Source organism: Bombina bombina, chromosome 5, assembly GCF_027579735.1.
Source record: "Bombina bombina isolate aBomBom1 chromosome 5, aBomBom1.pri, whole genome shotgun sequence".
Taxonomy (NCBI): domain Eukaryota; kingdom Metazoa; phylum Chordata; class Amphibia; order Anura; family Bombinatoridae; genus Bombina; species Bombina bombina.
The window spans coordinates 48,207,607-48,227,197 of NC_069503.1; the positions used below are offsets into that span (position 1 = coordinate 48,207,607).

Here is a 19,591-nt window from a genome sequence, read left to right on the forward strand (position 1 = left end):
GCCTCAGTTCCAAGAATTTTTTCAAAGGTTCTCGGTGCCCTTCTTCTGTAATCAGAGAATAGGGTTTTGGTATTTCCTTATTTGGACGATATCTTGGTACTTGCTCAGTCTTCTCATTTTCGAAGAATCTCATACGAATCGACTTGTGTTGTTTCTTCAAGTTCATGGTTGGAGGATCAATTTACCATCCAGTTCATTGATTCCTCAGACAAGGGTAACCTTTTTAGGTTTCTAGATAAATTCAGTGTCTATGACTCTGTCCTTGTCAGACAAGAGAAGTTTAACATTGATATCAGCTTGTCAAAACCTTCAGTCACAATCATTCCCTTTGGTAGCCTTATGCATGGAAATGTTGGGTCTTAGGACTGCCGCATCAGATGCGATCTCCTTTGCTCGTTTTCACATGCGACCTCTTCAGCTCTGTATGCTGAACCAATGGTGCAGGGATTACTCAAAGATATCTCAATTAATATCTTTAAACCCGATTTTACGACACTCTCTGACATGGTGGACAGATCACCATCGTTTAGTTCAGGGGGGCTTCTTTGTTCTTCCGACCTGGACTATAATCTCAACAGATTCAAGTCTTACAGGTTGGGAAGCTGTGTGGGGGTCTCTGACGGCACAAGTGGGTTTGGGAATCTCAGGAGGTGAGATTTCCGATCAATATTTTGGAACTCCGTGCAATTTTCTCAGAGCTCTTCAGTCTTGGCCTCTTCTGAAGAGAGAGTTGTTCATTGTTTTCAGATAAGACAATGTCACAACTGTGGCATACATCAATCATCAAGGAGGGACTCACAGTCCTCTGGCTATGAAAGAAGTATCTCGAATTTTGGTTTGGGCGGAATCCAGCTCCTGTCTAATCTCTGCGGTTTTATATCCCAGGTTATGGACAATTGGAAAGCGGATTATCTCAGTCGCCAAACGTTGCATCCGGGCGAATGTCTCTTCACCCAGAGGTATTTCTTCAGATTGTTCAAATGTGGGAACTTCCAGAAATAGATCTGATGGCTTCTCATCTAAACAAGAAACTTCCCAGGTATCTGTCTAGATCCTGGGATCTTCAGGCGGAGGCAGTGGATGCATTTTTACTTCCTTGGAAGTATCATCCTGCCTATATCTTTCCGCCTCTAGTTCTTCTTCCAAGAGTAATCTCCAAGATTCTGAAGGAATGCTCGTTTGTTCGCTGGTAGCTCCGGCATGGCCTCACAGGTTTTGGTATGCGAATCTTGTCCGGATGGCCTCTTGCCAACCGTGGGACTCTTCCGTTAAGACCAGACCTTTTGTCTCAAGGTCCTTTTTTCCATCAGGATCTGAAATCCTTAAATTTAAAGGTATGGAGATTGAACGCTTGATTCTTGGTCAAAGAGGTTTCTCTGACTCTGTGATTAATACTATGTTACAGGCTCGTAAATTTGTATCCAGAGAGATATATTATAGAGTCTGGAAGACTTATATTTCTTGGTGTCTTTCTCATCATTTTTCTTGGCATTCTTTAGAATACCGAGAATATTACAATTTCTTCAGGATGGTTTAGATAAGGGTTTGTCCGCAAGTTCCTTGAAAGGTCAAATCTCTGCTCTTTCTGTTCTTTTTCACAGAAAGATTGCTATTCTTCCTGAATTTCATTGTTTTGTACAAGCTTTGGTTCGGTATAAAGCCTGTCATTAAGTCAATTTCTCCTCCTGGAGTTTGAATTTGGTTCTGGGGGCTCTTCAAGCTCCTCCATTTGAACCTATTGCATTCATTGGATATTAAATTACTTTCTTGGAAAGTTTTGTTCCTTTTGGCCATCTCTTCTACCAGAAGAGTTTCTGAATTATCTGCTCTTTCTTGTGAGTCTCCTTTTCTGATTCTTCATCAGGATAAGGCGGTGTTGCGAACTTCTTTTGAATTTTACCTAAAGTTGTGAATTCCAACAACATTAGTAGAGAAATTGTGGTTCCTTCATTATGTCCTAATCCTAAGAATTCTAAGGAGGAAATCGTTGCATTCTTTGGATGTTGTTAGAGCTTTGAAATATTATGTTGAAGCTAACGAAATCTTTCTGTAAGACTTCTAGTCTATTTGTTATCTTTTCCGGTTCTAGGAAAGGCCAGAAAGCTTCTGCCATTTCTTTGGCATCTTGGTTGGAAATCTTTTAATTCATCTTGCCTATGTTGAGTCGGGTAAAATTCCGCCTCAGAGAATTACAGCTCATTCTACTAGGTCAGTATCTACTTCCTGGGCGTTTAGGAATGAAGCTTCGGTTGACCCAGATCTGCAAAGCAGCAACTTGGTCCTCTTTGCATACTTTTACTAAATTTCTACCATTTTTGATGTATTTCTTCTTCTGAAGCAGTTTTTGGTAGAAAAGTTCTTCAGGCAGCGGTTTCAGTTTTGATCTTCTGCTTATGTTTTCATTAAACTTTATTTTGGGTGTGGATTATTTTCAGCAGGAATTGGCTGTCTTTATTTTATCCCTCCCTCTCTAGTGACTCTTGTGTGGAAAGATCAACATCTTGGGTAGTCATTATCCCATACGTCACTAGCTCATGGACTCTTGTTAATTACATGAAAGAAAACATAATTTATGTAAGAACTTACCTGATAAATTCATTTCTTTCATATTAACAAGAGTCCATGAGGCCCACCCTTTTTTGTGGTGGTTATGATTTTTTTGTATAAAGCACAATTATTCCAATTCCTTATTTTATATGCTTCGCACTTTTTTTCTTATCACCCCACTTCTTGGCTATTCGTTAAACTGATTTGTGGGCTGTGGTGAGGGGTGTATTTATAGGCATTTTAAGGTTTGGGAAACTTTGCCCCCTCCTGGTAGGAATGTATATCCCATACGTCACTAGCTCATGGACTCTTGTTAATATGAAAGAAATGAATTTATCAGGTAAGTTCTTACATAAATTATGTTATATATTTAAATTGCTTTACTCTGCAACTAACTGTGTGCATTTGTAATTAATCACTGTATTACTTTTTGTATTTGAAAGAAGCCCCCATCAGATGTGTAACATTTATTTCCATAAAAACAGTATAATGATTACTAATATACATATACAAAAACATATTGCTCTGCCATTTTTTAACATAAATCTATACTTTACAAAAGCCTAAAATATAAAATTTTACTGGAATTTATAAAATAACAGGCCTGCAATTTTGTGTGTTTGTTATAATTAGCATAATCTAGCATGTTTTTTAAAATAAGGAAATAGAAAAAAACCTATATATAAACCTATATATAAATTTGTATGTAAAGCTGCATATATTTAAATTAACCTCTTAGAGACCAGACTATTTACAATTACTTACCGTTAAGGACCAGGGCTATTTTTACATTTCTGTGGTGTTTGCGTTTAGCTGTAATTCTCCTCTTACTCATTTACTGTACCCACACATATTATATACCATTTTCTTGCCATTAAATTGACTTTCTAAAGATATATATATATATATATATATTCATCATATTATATAATTTAATTTTTTTTATAAAATGTGATGAAAGATTAAAAAACACACTTTTTCTAACTTTGACCCCCAAAATTTGTTACACATCTACAACTACCAAAAAAAACACCCATGCTAAATAGTTTCTAAATTTAGAAATCCCCAATGTTTACACGTTCTTTGCTTTTTTTGCAAGTTATAGGGCAATAAGTACAAGTAGCACCTTTTCACAAACTTTAGGTTTTTCACTGAAATTATTTACAAACAGCTTGTGCAATCATGGCACAAATGGTTGTAAAAGCTTCTCTGGGATCCCCTTTGTACAGAAATAGCAGACATATAGAGTTTTGCCATTGCTTTTTGGTAATTAGAAGGCCGCCAATTGCAGCAGTGCACCACACTCATTATTAAAGAGATTAAAGAGACATTTTCATATACGCACATGAAAACGCCATGTCAGCCCATTTTACGAAAAACAACAATTACGGTTCGCATTTTGTATTTTAAGTTCAAATTTCTGTGTGATTTTTGCACATCCAGTGTACTACAATTAAGATTTACGCTGTGCATATTTAATTTATTCCTGTGTAAATTACATACAAATTTTACTTTTTTGTTAACATTCGATTTTTAGTGAAAAGTTTTGTTACGATTTTTGATGCACCTTAACAGTACAATGTTTCCTGCTTATTTTTTGATGTGAATGGTTGAAATATTTGTTTTGTATGATGTTTAAAATACGAATTTTGTGTGCACATTTCATATGAAAATGCAGCCCCTTAGGCGAGACACTCTCGGCTAGATTTAGAGTTTTGTCGGTAACGACCCGCGTATCTAACGCTGGCTTTTTTTCCCCGCACCTTTTAAATACCGCTGGTATTTAGAGTTCACAGAAGGGCTGCGTTAGGCTCCAAAAATGGAGCGTAGAGCATATTTACCGCCATTGCAACTCTAAATACCAGCTGTGCTTACGGACGCGCGCCAGCTTAAAAAACGTGCTCGTGCACGATTCACTCATAGAAAACAATGGAGCATTTTGAGCTGAAAAAAACCTAACACCTGCAAAAAAGCAGCGTTCAGCTCCTAACGCAGCCCCATTGTTTCCTATGGGAAAAACATTCCTAAGTCTGCACCTAACACCCCTAACATGTACCCCGAGTCTAAACACCCCTAGCCTTACACATATTTAACCCCTAATCTGCGCCCCCACTATCGCTGACCCCTGCATATTTTTTTAACCCCTAATCTGCCGCTCTGTACACCGCCGCAACCTACGTTATCCCTATGAACCCCTAATCTGCTGCCCCTAACACCGCCGACCCCTATATTATATTTATTAACCCCTAATCTGCCGCCCCCCAACATCGCCTCCACCTACCTACAATTATTAACCCCTAATCTGCCGACCGGACCTCGCCGCTACTCTAATAAGGTATTAACCCCTAAAGCTAAGTCTAACCCTAACCCTAACACCCCTAAGTTAAATATAATTTAAATCTAACAAAATAAATTAACTCTTATTAAATAAATTATTCCTATTTAAAGGTAAATACTTACCTGTAAAATAAACCCTAATATAGCTACAATATACAGGGAGTGCAGAATTATTAGGCAAGTTGTATTTTTTGAGGATTAATTTTATTATTGAACAACAACCATGTTCTCAATGAACCCAAAAAAACTCATTAATATCAAAGCTGAATATTTTTGGAAGTAGTTTTTAGTTTGTTTTTAGTTTTAGCTATTTTAGGGGGATATCTGTGTGTGCAGGTGACTATTACTGTGCATAATTATTAGGCAACTTAACAAAAAACAAATATATACCCATTTCAATTATTTATTTTTACCAGTGAAACCAATATAACATCTCAACATTCACAAATATACATTTCTGACATTCAAAAACAAAACAAAAACAATCAGTGACCAATATAGCCACCTTTCTTTGCAAGGACACTCAAAAGCCCTGCCATCCATGGATTCTGTCAGTGTTTTGATCTGTTCACCATCACATTGCGTGCAGCAGCAACCACAGCCCTCCCCAGACACTGTTCAGAGAGGTGTACCTGTTTTCCCTCCTTGTAAATCTCACATTTGATGATGGACCACAGGTTCCTCAATGGGGTTCAGATCAGGTGAACAAGGAAGGCCATGTCATTAGATTTTCTTCTTTTATACCCTTTCTTGCCAGCCACGCTGTGGAGTACTTGGACTCGTGTGATGGAGCATTGTCCTTCAAGAAAAAACATGATTTTTTCTTGAAGGATGCAGACTTCTTCCTGTACCACTGCTTGAAGAAGGTGTCTTCCAGAAACTGGCAGTAGGACTGGGAGTTGAGCTTGACTCCATCCTCAACCCGAAAAGGCCCCACAAGCTCATCTTTGATGATACCAGCCCAAACCAGTACTCCCACCTCCACCTTGCTGGCGTCTGAGTCGGACTGGAGCTCTCTGCCCTTTACCAATACAGCCACGGGCCCATCCATCTGGCCCATCAAGACTCACTCTCATTTCATCAGTCCATAAAACCTTAGAAAAAATCAGTCTTGAGATATTTCTTGGCCCAGTCTTGACGTTTCAGCTTGTGTGTCTTGTTCAGCTGGTGGTCGTCTTCAGCCTTTCTTCCTTGGCCATGTCTCTGAGTATTGCACACCTTGTGCTTTTGGGCACTCCAGTGATGTTGCAGCTCTGAAATATGGCCAAACTGGTGGCAAGTGCATCTTGGCAGCTGCACGCTTGACTTTTCTCAGTTCATGGGCAGTTATTTTGCGCCTTGGCTTTTCCACACGCTTCTTGCGACCCTGTTGACTATTTTGAATGAAACGCTTGATTGTTCGATGATCACGCTTCAGAAGCTTTGCAATTTTAAGAGTGCTGCATCCTCTGCAAGATATCTCACTATTTTTGACTTTTCTGAGCCTGTCAAGTCCTTCTTTTGACCCATTTTGCCAAAGGAAAGGAAGTTGCCCTAATAATTATGCACACCTGATATAGGGTGTTGATGTCATTAGACCACACCTCTTCTCATTACAGAGATGCACATCACCTAATATGCTTAATTGGTAGTAGGCTTTCGAGCCTATACAGCTTGGAGTAAGACAACATGCATAAAGAGGATGATGTGGTCAAAATACTTATTTGCCTAATAATTCTGCACTCCCTGTAAATTATAATTATATTGTAGCTATTTTAGGATTAATATTTATTTTACAGGCAACTTTGTATTTATTTTAACCAGGTACAATAGCTATTAAATAGTTCATAACTATTTAATAGTTACCTAGTTAAAATAATTACAAAATTACCTGTAAAATAAATCCTAACCTAAGTTAGAATTAAACCTAACACTACACTATCAATAAATTAATTAAATAAAATACCTACAATTATCTACAATTAAACCTAACACTACACTATTCAATAAATTAATTACATACAATACCTACAAATAAATACAATTAAATAAACTAACTAAGTACAAAAAATAAAAAAAGAACTAAGTTACAAAAAATAAAAAATATTTACAAACATTAGAAAAATATTACAACAATTTTAAACTAATTACACCTACTCTAAGCCCCCTAATAAAATAACAAAGCCCCCCAAAATAAAAAAAATGTCCTACCCTATTCTAAAATTAAAATAGAAAAGCTCTTTTACCTTACCAGCCCTTAAAAGGGACTTTTGCGGGGCATGCCCCAAAGAATTCAGCTCTTTTGCCTGGAAAAAAAAACATACAATACCCCCCCACCAACATTACAACCCACCACCCACATACCCCTAATCTAACCCAAACCCCCCCTTAAATAAAACCTAACACTAAGCCCCTGAAGATCTCCCTACCTTAATCTTCACCACACCGGGTATCACCGATCCGTCCAGGCCTCCGATGTCTTGATCCAAGCCCAAGCGGGGGGGCTGAAGACGTCCATCCTCCGCTGAAGTCTTGATCCAAGCCCAAGCGGGGGCTGAAGACGTCCATCCTCCGGCTGAAGTCTTGATCCAAGCGGCGGCTGAAGAATTCCATCATCGGGCAGAAGTCTTCATCCTATCTGGGCAGAAGAGGAGATCCAGACTGGCAAACATCTTCATCCAAGCGGCATCTTCTATCTTCTTCCATCCGATGACGAGCGGCTCCATCTTCAAGACCTCCGGCGCGGATCCATCCTCTTCTTCCGACATCCTAAATCAGAATGAAGGTTCCTTTAAGGGACGTTATCCAAGATGGCGTCCCTCGAATTCCGATTGGCTGATAGGATTTTATCAGCCAATCGGAATTAAGGTAGGAAAATTCTGATTGGCTGATGGAATCAGCCAATCAGATTCAAGTTCAATCCAATTGGTTGATCCCAATCAGCCAAATCAGATTGAGCTCGCATTCTATTGGCTGTTATGATCAGCCAATAGAATGCAAGCTCAATCTGATTGGCTGATTGGATCAGCCAATCAGATTGAACTTGAATCTGATTGGCTGATTCCATCAGCCAATCAGAATTTTCCTACCTTAATTCCGATTGGCTGATAAAATCCCATCAGCCAATCGGAATTCGAGGGACGCCATCTTGGATGACGTCCCTTAAAGGATGGCAATCCCTTCAAGGAACATTTTATGTATTATGGAAGGTACATTGACGACTTGCTGGGTGGTGTGGAATGGAGATGAAATCCATACAAAATTTCCTCAGGAACATTAATTCTAATGACATGAATTTAAATTCACAGCTGAGTATAATAAGACCACTATCAAATTTTTGGATTTGGAGTTGGTGGTGGATCCAGAAGCAAATGTAATAAACACTACCAGTATACAGGAAACCTACTTACTTACTAAGTGGTAATACAATTTTTAAATTATAAATCGTGTCACCCTGGACACGTCAAGAAGGCAATCCCAAAAGGTCAGTTCCTGAGAACCAGACGAATATGTTCTAATGAACAAAACTATGATACTCAATGTAAAATCTTGGAAAATAGATTATTAGAAAGAGGGTATCCTGAATCCCTATTAAAAAGAACAAAAGAGGAGGTAGACAAAATACCTAGGGAAAATCTTTTAAAATATAAAAACCAACATGGAGACAAACGTAAAGAAAAAACAAAATAGTCTTTAGCACCCCCTACAGTCTGGAGTTTAATAAAATTTGTAGTATTATAAAGGAAAGCTTACCTATTCTAGCTGTAGACTCAGGTTTAGAAGAGATCACAAGAAAAGGTTGCAAATTTGTAGCAAGAAAGGGTCTTACCATAGGCAATATGGTAGCCCCGTCTGATTTACCTCTTGCACATAAGAAAACATGGCTACCCAACAGATTAGGATTTTTTAAATGCAAAGCACAGAGATGCAAAACATGCGACTATGTAAAAGAGGGAACAAAATTTAAATCTACAGTAACAGGCCGTGAATATAACATCAAATTTAATTTAAATTGCAAATCAACACATGTTATATATCTCTTGACCTGTAGGGGGTGCCAGATTCAATACGTGGGTAGAACAAAACGTTGTGTCAAAGATAGGGCTCTAGAACATATAAGAGACATTGAGGACCCAGATAGGGATACACCTGTCTCAAGACATTTTAAAAATATGCATCAGGGGGATGCTTCACTGCTTTGCATACAGGCAATTGATTATGTAATGAAACATAAAAGAGGGGGAGATAGAGAATATAAACTCAATTTTAGAGAAGCTAAATGGATTTTTGAGTTAAAAATCCAGTCACCCTAATGGCATCAATAAGGAGAGTGATCTAAATTTATTTATTTAAGAATCTAAGTCATAAACTAATTATCAACAAGTTATATCTGTAGGAAACATAAAGTTTATTTATTTTACAATACTTGGAATATAAAATGGTCAATTTCTACAGAGTTCATTAGTCTTTTTATTGTTAACTAAGAATATATATATGATTTTTGTAACTGACTTTGTCTGTCATCTGTTCTTGTGTACTATCAATCAAAATAGAAAGGAAAGGGTTAACTGCAAAGTTGTTTTTAATTGAGAAAGGCCTCTTTAAATAGAGGCAAATTGTACAGCTGACAGACAGCAGTGAACAAGCGTGTAGTCACACGCGAAACATGTCTGCAGTCAGTCACGCTGTAGCCTTTTTTCCTGTTTTAATGGAGCTTTGTCTCTATTTCTGTTTTTAAACACTCCAATAAAGTACCTGATCTTTTAGTTATATTGACCGGTGTGTGCTTTCCCTTTATGGATGTCTGTGGACTTAGAGGTTGGTGAAGATTTGTGAAGCCTGCTTCCTGTTAGCCAGGATCCATTTGTTTTGTATATCGTCCCTTAAAGGAACCTTCATTCTGTTTTAGGACGTCGGAAGAAGAGGATGGATCCGCGCCGGAGGTCTTGAAGATGGAGCCGCTCGTCATCGGATGGAAGAAGATGGAAGATGCCGCTTGGATGAAGATGTTTGCCGGTCCGGATCTCCTCTTCTGCCCGGATAGGATGAAGACTTCTGCCGATGATGGAATTCTTCAGCCGCCCGCTTGGATCAAGACTTCAGCCGGGAGGATGGACGTCTTCAGCCCCCGCTTGGGCTTGGATCAAGACTTCAGCCCGGAGGATGGGACGCCTTCAGCCCCCCGCTTGGGCTTGGATCAAGACATCGGAGCCTGGACGGATCGGTGATACCCGGTGTGGTGAAGATAAGGTAGGGAGATCTTCAGGGGCTTAGTGTTAGGTTTATTTAAAGGGGGTTTGGGTTAGATTAGGGGTATGTGGGTGGTGGGTTGTAATGTTGGTGGGGGGATATTGTATGGCGTTTTTTTTTTCAGGCAAAAGAGCTGAATTCTTTGGGGCATGCCCCGCAAAAGGCCCTTTTAAGGGCTGGTAAGGTAAAAGAGCTTTTCTATTTTAAGTTTAGAATAGGGTATAGGGCATTTTTTTATTTTGGGGGGCTTTGTTATTTTATTAGGGGGCTTAGAGTAGGTGTAATTAGTTTTAAAATTGTTGTAATATTTTTTCTAATGTTTGTAAATATTTTTTATTTTTTGTAACTTAGTTCTTTTTTATTTTTTGTACTTTAGTTAGTTTATTTAATTGTATTTATTTGTAGGTATTGTATGTAATTAATTTATTGATGGTGTAGTGTTAGGTTTGGATTTATTTTACAGGCAATTTTGTAATTATTTTAACTAGGTAACTATTAAATAGTTATGAACTATTTAATAGCTATTGTACCTGGTTAAAATAAATACAAAGTTGCCTGTAAAATAAATATTAATCCTAAAATAGCTACAATATAATTATAATTTATATTGTAGCTATATTTGGGGTTTATTTTACAGGTAAGTATTATAGCTTTAAATAGGAATAATTTATTTAATAAGAGTTAATTTATTTAGTTAGATTTAAATTATATTTAACTTAGGGGGGTGTTAGTGTTAAGGTTAGACTTAGCTTTAGGGGTTAATAAATTTATTAGAGTATCGGTGAGGTCCAATCGGCATATTAGGGGTTAATACTTGAAGTTAGGTGTCGGCGATGTTAGGGAGGGGCCAGATTAGGGGTTAATACTATTTATTATAGGGTTATTGAGGCTGGAGTGAGGCGGATTATGGGTTAATACATTTATTATAGTAGCGGTGAGGTCCGGTCGGCAGATTAGGGGTTAATAATTGTAGGTAGGTGGAGGCGACGTTGGGGGGGGGGCAGATTAGGGGTTAATAAATATAATATAGGGGTCGGCGATGTTAGGGGCAGCAGATTAGGGGTTCATAGAATTAACGTAGGTGGCGGCGGTGTGCGGTCGGCAGATTAGGGGTTAAAAAAAATTAATAGAGTGGCAGCGATGTGGGGGGACCTCGGTTTAGGGGTGCATAGGTAGTTTATGGGTGTTATTGTACTTTAGAGCACAGTAGTTAAGAGCTTTATGAACCGGCGTTAGCCCAGAAAGCTCTTAACGCCTGGCTTTTTTCTGCGGCTGGAGTTTTGTCGTTAGATTTCTAACGCTCACTTCAGCCAAGACTCTAAATACCGGCGTTAGAAAGATCCCATTGAAAAGATAGGATACACAAATGGCGTAGGGGGATCTGCGGTATGGAAAAGTCGCGGCTGCAAAGTGAGCGTTTAGACCCTTTCCTGACTGACTGACATCTTGTGCTACTGATGGCCACCAGAAGAATCTTTTAACAAGTTCTTGTGTTTTAGTGATACCTGGATGTCCAGAAAGAGCTGAATCATGTAAAGTCTGAAGCACCATTTTACGGAGAGATTCCGGTACATATATTTGATGATCATGGTAATACAACCCATCATCTTGAAGTTGAAGTTCTGTTTTTGGTATATTGGTATCAGTTGACTGTTTATCAGAAAATAGTTGTTTTTGATCAAGAGTAAGACCTAGGAAATGGTCTAAAGAGATAATTGTTCCCTCTTTGTTAGAATCATGAGAAATGTCGAATTGTCGGGAGAGAGCATCTGCCTTACGATTTTTAGAAGCTGGTCTGTATGTTATGAGGAAGTTAAACCTGTTAAAGAAGAGATTCCATCGTACCTGTCTGGATGTTAAAGTCCTGTTAGTTTTAAGGTACTGGAGGTTCCTATGATCTGTGTAAATCAGTATAGGGTTTAAAGTGGCCTCAAGAAGATGTCTCCAGTGTTCCATAGAACTTTTAATAGCGAGAAGTTCCTTTTTCTCCTATTGGATAGTTTTCTTCAGCCGATGTTAAGGTTCGTGAGTAATAAGCTACTGGATGTAATGGCTTTTCCAAACTCTCTCTTTGTGAGAGAATAGCTCCAATTGCTACATTGGAGGCATCTACCTCAAGAATGTATTGAAGTTTTGGGTTTGGAAAGTGCAAAATAGGTGCACTGGTGAAAGATTTCTTTAAATTATCGAAGACCTGTTTGTGCTTCAATTCCCCACTGAAAGGGTGTGTTCTTCTTTGTAAGATTAGTTAAAGGTTTTGTTATATGTGCGAAGTTCCGTATAAATTTCCGATAAAAATTAGCAAAGCCCATGAATCTTTGGACTTGTTTCTTGTTAGTGGGTCTCGGCCAACGTAAGATCGCTGAGATCTTATCCTCTTCCATGTTTATTCCTTCAGAACTAATAGTATACCTAAGAAGGTTATCTTGTTAGTGTGAAATTCACATCTTTTCAAGTTTTACGTAGAGATGGTTTTCACGTAACCTAGTGAGTACCACTTTCACATGTTGAATATGTTCATCGAAAGACTGAGTAGATGAGAATGTCATCCAAATAAATCACTATAAATATATCGAGTAGATCTTTAAAAATGTCATTAATCAGAAACTGGAAAGTCGCTGGGGCGTTACATAGCCCGAAGGGCATGACCGTATATTCGTATAGCCCATATCGGGTACGGAAGGCAGTCAGCCATTCATGCCCTGATTTGATTCGAACTAAATTGTAAGCACCCCTCAAGTCCAGTTTTGTGAAGAATTTTGCACCTTGTAACCTTTCAATCAGGTCAGGAATTAGAGGTAAAGGGTATCGGTTTTTAACAGTGCGCTTGTTAAGTTCGCGATAATCAACAATAGGTCTTAAGCTATGATCTTTATTCCGAACGAAGAAAATTCCTGCTCCTGCAGGTGAAGTAGAAGGTTTAATAAACCCTTTTTTTAAGTTGTCCTCCAAATATGTTTTCAGGAATTCTAATTCTGAATCTGATAAAGGGAATATATGCCCGTATGGAATGTCCACTCCAGGTAGTAAATCAATTGGACAATTGTATTTTCTATGAGGAGGCAAATTTTCTGCCTCCTTTTTGTCAAAAACATCAGAGAATGTCTGATATTGTGGGGGTATTAAGGATGTGTCAGTTAAGAGAACATGAGAGTGAAAACAAGTCTTTTTACAATAATCTGAAGTGAACTCAGTTGTAGAGTTTGACCAAATAATATTAGGGTCATGTAAGGATAACCAGGTAATACCAAGTATTACAGGATAAAGAGGTGAAGGTATAACATCAAATGTTATATATTCTGTGTGGTTCTGTTTGGAAATAACTCTTAGCGGGAATAGTTTGGTATTGTATAGGACCTGAGGAAATAGATTTTCCATCAATAAAACGTAACACAGTGGGGTTTGCTTTTTTAATTAATGGAATTTTATTTTGGTTAACAAAATCAGCATCAATATAATTCAAACTAGCCCCAGAATCAGGATAGCCTGGGTTTGTAGTTGATGTTGGTCCCACTGTAAGAGAATAGATAGTAGACAGTGAGTTGATAGTTTACTATATGTTGATAAACAGTTAGCAGTAGTTATTTGCTTACCCTTCCTTGTGCGCAATTGGGAGCAGTCTTTAACTGTGTGATCTGGCGCTCCACAGTACATACACAGGTTGTTGCTGCGTCCTTCTTTGTTTCTCTTGTTGGTTCAAGGGGTCCTCTAATAAATCCTAGGTCCATTGGCTCAGGTGGGTCTTTATTAGTAACTTTAATGCTATGTTCTGAGTAGTTTGGAGTGTATGTTTTTCTTATTGAGTGATCTGACTGATACCTCTCTACTCTCCTTTCTCTAATTCTTCTGTCAAGAACTATACAGAGGTTAATTAAATCTTCAAGAGATTCAGGTAGCTGAACTCTCGCCAGTTCATCTTTTAACGCATCAGACAACCCTAACCGGAATTGATTTCTGAGTGACAGGTCATTCCAGAGTGTATCCTTTGACCATTTTTTAAAATCTGTAATATATTCTTCCACCTGTCGTTTATTTTGTCTCAATGACCTCATAGTGTTTTCTGCTGTGAGTTGTTTATTTGGGTCGTCATATAATTGACTCATAGCTTTAAAGAAATTTTCTAAAGAGTACAGGATAGGGTCATCAGTCTCAAAAAATGTGTTAGCCCAGCTACGGGGCTCTCCTCTCAGATAAGAAATTGTAGTTAACACCTTAGAGTGATCATTAGGATATGATCTTGGTTTTAGTGCATAGTACAAAAGGCAAGCATTTTTAAATTCTCTGTATTGCCTTCTATCTCCAGAGAATTTCTCTGGTGGACTGGGTTGTGGATCTGATGCTAAGTTTGAGGAGCTCATTGATTGTAATTTTTCATTTATATACAATTTTAAATTTGTATTTTCCTGGTGTAAACTATTATAACCTTGTGTGAGTGTCTCTACTCTATCTGTGAGAACCTGAACATGTTTAACAAGGTCTGCTGGATCCATGTTGTGGCTTGTTATTTCTATCATAAACGCCCTGTGAAAGATAGTTAACTTAATGATTATGAGGATCACAGTTGCAGATCTCATTCCTAGCAAAACAATATGTATGTTTGTAATAACTCCTGCAGATTGGCGGAGGACTGAACATATAAGTACTTTATACTTCGCAGAAGATTATACAATTTTATTCTATGGCATCTGAAATGCATCTGTATATTACCTCATATACAGATGGATATTCCTGCCAATTTCTCATATGAGGGTAAATGTTAGACATATATATATATGGCAAGGAAAAAAAATAAGTAAGGACAAAAATATAGCAACTTGCAATAATAACTTTCAAAAGATAATACTGAATCAAAGATGGAGATGAGGTAGCTGAACTAAGTAAGGATAATATCATATGTTCAAGGAGACTCCGGTAAACATAATAAGATGGTATAAATATGGAGTAACGATATTCATAAATTTGCAACAATGATATTCAATGTCAGAGATAAGGCTTATGAACATTAAGAGTCAAATGGAAATCAAACCTGCATGAAAATAAGTTTGAGTAGGGAGAGCGCGGCAGTAGCAGCTGCAGCCGTGAGGACAAGTCGGCGTGTGACGTCACCGCAATGAAGCCGGAAGTTGCAAGTTGATAGAGCAAAGGATGAGGAGTCAGTCAGAATAGCAAACGATTGAGACCGGTAATTCACCCAGAGGAGGGGCTTGATACAGAGCTTGATTGGAGACAGAATAACAAGCAATGATGAGAGTTGCAAGGTGAGCTTTATAGCAAAAGCGATGATCCAATTACAGGTGTGAAAGAGTTTGCTTGAAAAAGGGTAAGAGTCCACAACTGTAACATGACAATATAGCCGTCTGTTTTCAGGGTAAAAAGTGGCTTTAGATAATTTCACCAGGGAAATAGAAGGACCGGTGAGCATTCTTTAATAATCTCACCAGCCCAGAAAGCTTTCAATCATGGAGCCCAAAATACAGTTTATATTCCAAAATTGTAACTATCTAATTTGGCATTAAGCTAAACTATACACCGCTAGTGCAGGTTAAAATCACATCTTAGGAAATTAGACAGTCATATTTCACAAGTTTACTTATTAATAGTCACAATGGGCCATAGAAGTAATTAACAATTACACAAATATTTGTCACAGTGTAGGTAAATCATTTGTGTAAATTATATAACTACTGGAATAATCCTAAGCAATATGACAAGACATAGGGACAGGGATAACTATTTAAATATAGGTGTCTTGTAAAGTATTTAAGTAAGGGTGTGCGATCATATCACCCTACACATACACATAAGTATAAGGCAAACTTATCTGTTCACAGAGTTATTAATGATTCTATTACTCCCTTAAGTAACAAAAAATCAAGAAAAGAGAGAGACGCACTCACTGAGACAAAACAATAACTAGAAAAACTTCTGTGCTTGTCCACAAGGCCAGTGCCACTCAGGGTGCAGTCTCTTTTTGCACACTATGGGCCCCATGTACTAAGCTGTCTGCGAGGTCTTTGTGACTATTTACGTCTAAATTTCTGCGTGCGAATCAATAACCGTATGTACTATGCCACAAATCCATTAAAAACCTTACATTAACATATGTCGAGCGAACTTGTCCACAACTCTTGAATTCCAGTCTTTTTTGTAGCTCGAAAATACTCGCTCGACATAAATCTCGCACAAAACAGTAATTACTAAACTATCTATTTATACGCTCGTAAATTTCTCCGCACCCACCTTGTGAAAAATCCCTCGCCAGCTAATAGGTGGCGAGCACCATAATAAACAATAGGGTCTATAAGATAAACGCCTACAACTGATTTAAAAGAGGGGTACAATTGAATCGTTACTCACTTTTGATCCTGCTAGCCATGGAGACACTTCTTCAACTGTATATTATTTGTCTGATGCAAATCAGGGGTAGAAGGCAAATTCATCAACCTGATGCCCCAAATCCGGTTAGAAGAATGAGATTACGAGTACAGCGGGTATTCCTTCCTCGGGTTCCTTTAGATGCCCTTTCCAATAGAGAGGTTATTCAAAGGTTCCGTCTGGATCGACATTCAATATTGACTTTATATGCGCAAATAGCACATTTCTAGAGCCTGTGACGGCTCGTTCAAGGGCCATTCCCGGAATCCTCAAGTTTCTTGCTGCCTTGCACTTTTTTGCCACCGGATCATTTTAGGCAGTGTCCAGCGTCATCATTGGTTTCAGTCAGTCTGCCTTTTCTCATCATCTATCCAAAGTTATCGATGCACTCATGCATATATTCCCCGAATATGTTTGTCTACCATCTACCACAGAAGAGTGGCAATCGATAAAGTCGCAATTCTACAGTGTGGCTGGAATGCCAAATGTTCTTGGGGCAATAGACTGTACCCATATTGCAGTTTGACCGCCCCGTTTACGGGAGGAGATTTACCGCAACGATCGAGAAGTAGCCATACTTAATTTATCAATAACAATAAATGTCAGTAAAGCTTCAAGTTCGGGAACTATGCAGTCTGAAAAAATTGATAAAATCTTCTTGATATAGTGCTGCAATATGTTCCCGCGACAAATCTGACGTTTCTGACACCTTACAGTCACGTGGGACAAACATGACTGACAAGTTGTAAGCGAATAATAGTACATTCGCAAATAGCGAGGCGTCATATGTATGAATCATTCGCCAGTGCTCGATGCGGATTAGACGCGCAATTTTTTGGGATAGTTTTTTAGTACATATGGCGGGCGGGGCAACATCTCGCTAGCTGCGAGTTCAAGCGAGTCGAGCAGACACGTTGTCGGCGAGAAAATTGACGCTTTAGTACATGGAGCCCTATGTCTTTTCACAGAGAAAAAATATCCTGTAGCATATCAGTCTGATCCTGCCCAATGACAGTCCAGCACCGAAATACCAGGCAATTCTTCTCTGAAACGAGACAAACAACAAACCCCAGACGTACGTTTCGACCTCTCAAACGTACGTCTGGGGTTTGTTGTTTGTCTCGTTCAGAGAAGAATTGCCTGGTATTTCGGTGCTGGACTGTCATTGGGCACGATCAGACTGATATGCTACGGGATATTGTTTCTCTGTAAAAAGACATAGTGTGCAAAAAGAGACTGCACCCTAAGTGGCAATGGCCTTGTGGTCAAGCACAGACGTTTTTCTAGCTATTATTCTGTCTCAGTGAGTGCGTCTCTCTATTTTCTTGATTCCCTTAAGTAACAAGTAATATATACATCTACCACTGTTGATCATTTAAAAAAAAAAAAGGAACAGTAATAGTGATTCACCTACTATATTAGTTATCTCCATCAGATGTAGCAATATTCAATTGCTTAAACAAAAATTGCAACAAATTGTGACTAGTTTGTAAAAATATTAAGTACCTATCTTTGACTAATACTCCTATGTGCAGGGTGTCTGAAGATGATTATATAATATTAAATGGATGTGACTAATAGAACACAGTACCTATCTGTGACTAATACTCCTATGTGCAGGGTGCCTGAAGATGATTATATAATATTAAATGGATGTGACTAATACTCCTATGTGCAGGGTGTCCTGAAGATGATTTATACAGTATTAAATGGATGTGACTAATATAACACAGTACCTATCTGTGACTAATACTCCTATGTGCAGGGTGTCTGAAGATGATTATATAGTATTAAATGGATGTGACTAATATAACACAGTACCTATGTGTGACTAATACTCCTATGTGCAGGGTGCCTGAAGATGATTATACAGTATTAAATGGATGTGACTAATATAACACAGTACCTATCTGTGACTAATACTTCTATGTGCAGGGTGCCTGAAGATGATTATACAGTATTAAATGGATGTGACTAATATAACGCAGTACCTATCTGTGACTAATACTCCTATGTGCAGGGTGTCTGAAGATGATTATACAGTATTAAATGGATGTGACTAATATAACGCAGTACCTATCTGTGACTAATACTCCTATGTGCAGGGTGTCTGAAGATGATTATATAGTATTAAATGGATGTGACTAATATAACACAGTACCTATCTGTGACTAATACTCCTATGTGCAGGGTGCCTGAAGATGATTATACAGTATTAAATGGATGTGACTAATATAACACGGTACCTATCTGTGACTAATACTCCTATGTGCAGGGTGTCTGAAGATGATTATATAGTATTAAATGGATGTGACTAATATAACACAGTACCTATCTGTGACTAATATTCCTATGTGCAGAGTGTCTGAAGATGATTATACAGTATTAAATGGATGTGACTAATATAACACAGTACCTATCTGTGACTAATACTCCTATGTGCAGGGTGCCTGAAGATGATTATATAGTATTAAATGGATGGGACTAATATAACATAGCACCTATCTGTGACTAATACTCCTATGTGCAGGGTGCCTGAAGATGATTATATAGTATTAAATGGATGTGACTAATATAACATAGTACCTATCTGTGACTAATATTCCTATGTGCAGGGTGCCTGAAGATGATTATACAGTATTAAATGGATGGGAATAAACCATAGAGTGAAAACATTCATTCATGGGGTTTTTTCCGACCTGAGGAACTTCCGCTGGGAGTAGCTAGAGGAACACGCTGTGTGTAGTTTGTTCCCCAGGAGAGCTCGCCAGAATTACCCTTGGTCTCTATCCGATTTTGGCGTAGAGGCGCCCTAGGATACCGGTCCCAAACAGCTGAGACCCGACCAAAGAAGTTCCTTGTAGCCGACCATGGCTCATTTTGCAGAGCCGCACCATTTTTGAAGCCAGGACCTATGCCGTCTACCTATCGAGATAACAAAATTTATGCTTACCTGATAAATGTATTTCTCTTGTGGTGTATCCAGTCCACGGGTTCATCCATTACTTGTGGGATATTCTCCTTCCCAACAGGAAGCTGCAAGAGGACACCCACAGTAGAGCTGTCTATATAGCTCCTCCCCTAACTGCCACCCCCAGTCATT

At 38.4% G+C, this 19,591-nt stretch overlaps 1 protein-coding gene across 1 annotated transcript in view; it reads right to left on the reverse strand.

The window, feature by feature from the left end:
* The window catches only part of LOC128661285 (uncharacterized), a 427,186-nt gene that overhangs the window by 27,316 nt on the left and 380,279 nt on the right, over positions 1-19,591 (reverse strand). Inside the window, 4 exon segments of the mRNA XM_053715558.1 lie at positions 11,619-11,763; positions 12,763-13,470; positions 13,707-14,050; positions 14,537-14,634. Coding sequence (XP_053571533.1) covers positions 11,619-11,763; positions 12,763-13,470; positions 13,707-14,050; positions 14,537-14,634 — 1,295 coding nt within the window.